Source organism: Priapulus caudatus, unplaced genomic scaffold (genome assembly GCF_000485595.1).
Source record: "Priapulus caudatus unplaced genomic scaffold, Priapulus_caudatus-5.0.1 Scaffold1048, whole genome shotgun sequence".
NCBI lineage: Eukaryota > Metazoa > Priapulida > Priapulimorpha > Priapulimorphida > Priapulidae > Priapulus > Priapulus caudatus.
The window spans coordinates 28,852-35,345 of record NW_014578109.1 but is presented as its reverse complement, the minus strand read 5'-3'; the positions used below and the strand labels follow the sequence as shown (position 1 = coordinate 35,345).

Genomic DNA, 6,494 nt, shown 5'->3' with positions numbered 1-6,494 from the left:
GAGAGAGAGGAGGAGGAGAGAGATAGCGGAGAGAGAGAGAGGAGACGAGAGAGACGCAGACGCAGAGACGAGAGAGAGAGAGCAACGGGAGAGCGAGAATGAGAGATGAGACGAGGATGAGACGAGACGAGAGAGCATAGAGAGAGATGAGAGATGAGAGCAGAGATGGATGGCTGTGTGAGATCGGACGATGGCACGGACGATGAGAGGTGGAGGCAGGTGAGCGCAGAGAAGGAGAGTTGGCATGAGATGTTGATGGGAGAGATGAGTGTTGAGGGGTGGGAGGACGGGAGGAGAGGGGCGGGGCGGAGCGTGGGAGAGGTAGCTACCGAGGATGGCGAGCTGGTCGTGAGAGAGTGGATCGGGTGCGGATGGTGTGATTCCGGACGAGCCGGGGGGGGGACGTGCAGGGGGAGAGGACTATGCACGGGAGCGGAGTAGGGGATTGATGTGAGGAGTCGGAGTGGGAGTGTGGATGAGAGAGGTCTCCCACGTGCTTGTACTCTCTCTCACCTCTCCCCCTTCTCTCTCTTTCTCTCTCTCTCTCTCTCTCTCTCTCTCTCTCTCAGCTGTTGCCCGGAGCACACAAGCGTTTAGCGGGTGATATTTGTTGCGTTTAACTTTGGTCGCGTGCGCCAGGCTTTAGCAGATTAATTGAGTGGGAGTGTATAGCGTCAGAGGTAAAAAAATCAATTTCCACTAATGAGGCTGCCAGATCCAGCACCTAGTACCTGCCAGTTGAATCTGCACGACTTGTGAGCTGAATGATGTCTCCTCATCAACGCTTAATTTATAATGTATGAGATTGTGTGTGAAACACCCGCGTGTAGTGTCCTGGTTGTTCCATATTGGCAGAATTACACATGTGCGAAGCGTTCCTATTCTCACGTTAGCTCGGCGTTAGCTCCTCATCTCTCACACTCATCAGGGGCGGATTCAGACCGTATTTGCCGTATTGGGAAATACGGTCTAGATTTCAAAGTGCCCTTCGAAATTTTGCGCTAAAAAATACAGAAAACAATTTGATGGAATTTGGCTATATTCTTTATTTGTTTTCTTTTTCTTCTGATTCATTGACAGAACTTGAAGGAAATCAAAATTTTACATGGTAACAAAACTAGCTTTGATATCTGAAAAAGAAGGGAAGTGCTTGAATCATTCTGCATTTATTGCTGGTATGCAAAGCGCAGGCAAAATGCAGAAATAAAATTCCATATGGTTTTTAGCTATTGCTGCTTGACTAAATGTGTGCTCAAATGGTGCTAATTTTTGTGCCCAGGGACCCTTGAAATTTTGAAATTGTGGGGTGGTGTGCGCTTTATGAAAGGATGTGCCCTTAAAATCTGGAAAAATACTGTCTAGCTTCAGCCCTGGATCCGCCCCTGCTCATCACCAGGGTGCTACGCGCGAACTGGCCATTTATATATATATATATATTTAATTATATATATATATTTATATATATAATTATATATATATTCACGATCATTTGGATAGACATTCGTAATTTTTGTTCGCTTGGCTTGACCCGCGATTATAATTTCCCTTCTAGAACTAAAGTTAGCGTGAAAATGCCTATTCGAATTCTTCCCCGTGAATTTCGTTTAGCGCGTTTTATTTGCGGCAAGTAATTGAGAATCGAAACGTTTCATTACCAAATATTTACTGTAAACTCTGATTTGTCCTATCAAGGTCCTCTTATTATCACACACACCAATTTACTGGAAACTGTGATTTGACCCCTCCCCTTCTACCCAGCCTTCAAGATCCTCTTATTATCACCTCACAAAAACATTTGACATTCATACAGCTACTCGGAGAGTGACCACAACTGCTTGGACTTCGTCGTCGGATTTCTACGCCACGCTGAAGCGACCGTGCGCGTCTCGGCTCCGCTCTGCAAGGAGCAACTCTGCGCCGAGTTGATTCTGCCCAGGATGACCCAAGCCGCCAAGTACGTCACGCTGTACAGACGAGTGAGTGCAGAGACTGCGTACGTCAGCGCCTCCTAGCACCTTCACTACGTCACGCTGTACAGACGAGTGCAGAGACTGCGTACGTCAGCGCCTCCTAGCACCTTCACTACGTCACGCTGTACAGACGAGTGAGTGCAGAGACTGCGTACGTCAGCGCCTCCTAGCACCTTCACTACGTCATGCTGTACAGACGAGTGAGTGCAGAGACCGCGTACGTCAGTGCCTCATAGTGTCTTCACTACGTACGTCACGCTGGCGGGACTTCTTTTCCAGCGGTTATTGCGTAACCCTACGCGCGAGGTGACGATTGCAAGCTAACATCGTGAAAATGATCTAGGACATCGCGTCTGTCTCTAGTACTCTCTACTAAATAATATAACTGCATGCACCGCAGTGGATGTCTGTGTGATGCTTAGTGCATTGCACACTGTGCAAGGGCTGTCCACGTGAAGCTTAGAATATAATATTACACACTGTCTCACTTGTCTATTTCAAGGTGAGAGCACACACATAGTGTGCAGGAACAGTCCACGTCGTTATGATACATTGCATAGAGTACAGGGCTGTCCACGTGAAGCTTAGTGCATTACGCACTGTACAGGGGCTGTCCACAGCAAACTAATACTACATAACACCGTGTAGCAGGGGCTGTCCACTACCGAGTTTAGACAGCGACTACTGCAGAAGCAGCAGCTGCATTAGCAGTAGCAGTAGTAATGGCATCAGTATTAATGTAACATTGTACGTTTGCGCCACAGGATAGTAACTGAAATATTGTCCCAGGGCGGTACGTGAGGTCGAAACATGGATTAGACGTGTTTGAAAGCATAACACTGTGCATAAGTTATATTGTTGTTGTTGTTGTTGTTGTTGTTGTTGTTGTTGTTGTTGTTGTTGTTGTTGTTGATGATGATGATGATCATGATAATGATAATGATAATGATGATGTTACTGTAGTTATTATTATTATTAACAGGACTTTAGCGTGACCACACTCCCACATTACATCACACTTATATGAAACAACACTTGCATGCCGACTAACATCTACGCAATACTATGAACAGTAAACCGAAAGACCACAAGCGTAGTATTTTATTCATTTATTATGCCAAATCTACATATTTTACATTTCTATATCATACAATGACAATATCCACATCGCGCCTCGCGCCTCAGCTATAACGTCAGCAAAAAATCGAGCTTCTCACTCCTACCTGTCACATTCACGGTTTATCAGCAGCTTTTAAAAGTCAGACCAGCAAAAAAGTACAACCTGTAGCTGTGTTGCTACTGTGTAGCAACTGCCGTACCTCAAATGCTCGCGGGGATTTCGTTGCGTTCCTAGTACTCAATTCTATTTGCAGATCATTCGTTTAAAATCTATTTCATTAATACTAAAATCGCCTCGAAATTTGTTTTGTGATAGAAAATTGCTCTACTCTTCCCTAACCGACGGTGATGCGAGAACATTCTAGCGCTTTTGCGTTAGTAAGACTCTTCTTATCTGTACAAGCCAAAAAATATTTACGTCAATGGAAGTAACAACTTTGAATCATCGGCGTTCCTTCAAATGGAACTTTGGGCGGGCAAGTAGTTCATACAAATTATCACGTCCAGTTTCCAGCCGCGGGCGAGAATGGCGCAGCACATTCTAAACGCCGGCAGCAACTATAACACCAGAGCTCTAGTGACGTTTGCTTGTCGCTTATCCTGCAGGACAAACCGGTAGTAGTTACACGCACGCACGCGCAGCTATTACATAGCGGGCGACTGGGGCGGGCTCGGGCGAGGTCGGGCATCTCACCTCCCTAGAGCACGTACCCTGGACCACTGCCTCCGCGCATGCGCGCACCTACTCTATTCCCAGACAGCACAGACCAGCGACTCTGCAATCGTGTACGACAGCCAGCGGCCAGCGGCCCGCCTCAAGTGCAGCAGAGAGTGGAAGCGTGCAGCAGCTCATAAGTGCCTTACGCGTACATTGCGGGTGTAGCCACCAGCGGCCAGTCGATCTTCTGCGAACCACACCGCGGCGAAACCTCCTCCTCCTCGCACAGGGAAATCAAATCCCCCTGCCGTATTACGGTCGAACGACGCGAGAAAAGACAGTGAATTTTACCTCGCGAGTCGGGGCATACTACCTACTCCTAAGTCGCGAGAATCTATTTACAGTGCGCCGCGCGTCGGCTCCGAAAAAAAATACGCCCCGTAGCGGTAAAATTCACGGCCTTTTGCGCTGCGGCAGGCATCTAAACAACGACGCCAGAAGAAAACGCCTTCACGCCGCGAAATCACGCAGTGGCGCCACCTACTGGAAGAGCTTCTCGACAACAGATTAAAAAATATTCAGCGACCTCGCGCGCCACGTTTCGTGACATCACAATGGCACACGACATGCGGTGGCTGAGAAAGATCACCAACAGCCAAGGCAGCACTGAGTTGCTGCTGCATTCAGTACATCGTGAGATCGTGAAGTTGACACACTGCCTCCTCCCCATGAGAAAAAAATAGCTATCCGGATGAGGATCACCGTTGTGGGGTGGGCGCGCAGGCAGAGAGCGTGGGGGGGCGGACTCAGCAGATAGAGATGGTATTACTGACTAACCCCCTCCCCCATCCCTCACACCCCCAGCCACCTGCATCGCCAGCATCACCAGGGGACAGCGCGCGTGGGGGAGAGCAGACTCACTCACTCGGCACGGCGGAAGCAAGCGAGAACTTCGTGCGTAGCAGGTGAGAGCGCATCGGGGTGATCTCACCGATGACCTTGAAGTGAACGACCATGAAGACTAAACTGGTATGAGTTACATCGCACGGAGACGCGCAGCTTTCACCAGTACGCCGGGTACTGGGGGCGGAGCTCTCGAGCCGCGATGGCGGATCTGATGGAGCATCTCACCTGCCGCTAGCAGCACGTACTCCTGGAACACTGCTCGCGCGATGCGGCCGCACGTCTACTCTATTCCCAGACGCGGCACAGACCTCAAGGGACTGATCTCCCGAGTCGATGCGCAATCGCGTAAGACACGTGGCCCCAGGGCCGCGGACCCGCTGGCAAGTGCAGGCAGAAGAGTGCAAGCGTGCGGCTAGCTCATTACACGGTGATTGGGAGACGCTGACGAAGAGCCGCCGAGCCATTTTCTCCCGGCTGCCCCCCCCACCTCCCACCCAACGGGCTCCGTCGCGTTACCTGTTAATTAACCGTGATTTCCCCGTCGTTGTTGGTACCTCGTGCACATCGGGGTGTAGGCACGAGCGACCACCTCTCGAGTTCTTGTCTATACGCGACCCACCACCACGGGAACCTGTGCGTTATCCGTAGTATCTCCCTCATCACAAATGCGCCCTGTCGGCTGTTGGTTTCAGGCTGTTGTCTTTTGGCCTCCTCCCACCTAACAGGCCCCATCGCATTAACTGTTAACCGTGATTTACTTCCCTGTCATCAGGCTAACGGGCGAGGAGAACCCTCCTCCTTCGTCAGACCTCGAGGTGTTTCGAGAAGCTTCGAATGTGCTGCTGCCTCGTATTAGGGTCGAGGCCACGATCACGCGCCCAGACACAGTAACGGTGACTCTCTTCCACCCTTCCAGAACTCGGCATACTAGCTCAGTTTACTCCATCGGTCGCCGTTATCGCTAATCGAGAACTCGCCTTATTTACAGGTTGCGGCGCTCGCGCGTCCGTTGCTGTTGTTTCAGGGCCTGTTTGTCACAACACAACTCAGGCGCCCTCCGCTATACGGAACACATTCACGGCCTATGTCTTGCACGCTCTGCCAAGTTGAGCGAACGCGGCATCGTCATCGTCTAAATACAGACAAGCTCACAATCGCTAGAGAGTGACACCACCGTTGCTTTCGAAAGTTCGTTCTCAGAGGCTGGAGTTGAACGGCCATCGACGGCGGCTGACGTGGGAGGCGACGCCGCGCAGCATCCACGAGGGCGTGCAGTCGGCGATCATGAACAGCGACTGCCTCGTGTTCGACACAAGCATCGCGCACCGAAGGTTTGAGGACGACTGTTTGCCGACAACGGCGACACCTCGGCATCACGGATCATCGCCGACAGTAAGTGCGCTCATCAGCGCACGTACTGGAAGAGGTGTTGACTCCGAACTTATATCCTCTGTGAACATATCAGACACGGGCCTCGCAGCGCATGCCACGTTTTCGGACACATCACAATGGACTCGCTGCGGTGGCCTGATGAAATGATCCGACAAACAGCTCAAGGCAAAGCATCTAGTTGGCTGCTGCATTCAGTAGCTGTTCAGACTCGTGAAGTTGAAACACTGGCTCCTCCCCTGAGAATAAAAACTGAGCTATCGGATGAGATCAGCGTTTGGGGGTGGGGGCGCGCAGGCAGAGGCGTGGGGGGGGGCGGACTCAGGCACCATAGAGATCGGTATAATTACCCGGAACGCGTCAGAAAGGCCTTCCCGGCGATGCGGTTGGTGGGGTGTAGGAGGGATGGGGAGGGGCGTTTAGTTCCAGTGTTACGCGAATTCTCTATGTGC

General features: G+C 50.8%; 1 protein-coding gene across 2 annotated transcripts in view; it reads left to right on the top strand.

Annotated features, from left to right (window-relative positions):
• Positions 1 to 2,885, top strand: part of LOC106815136 (MKRN2 opposite strand protein-like) — a 15,863-nt gene extending 12,978 nt beyond the window's left edge. For both annotated transcript variants that reach the window (XM_014819568.1, XM_014819569.1), the window contains exon 5: positions 1,811 to 2,885. In XM_014819568.1, coding sequence (XP_014675054.1) covers positions 1,811 to 2,012 — 202 coding nt within the window. In that variant the 3' untranslated portion in view covers positions 2,013 to 2,885. The remainder of the gene's footprint in view (positions 1 to 1,810) is intronic.
• Positions 2,886 to 6,494: the final 3,609 nt, after the last annotated feature.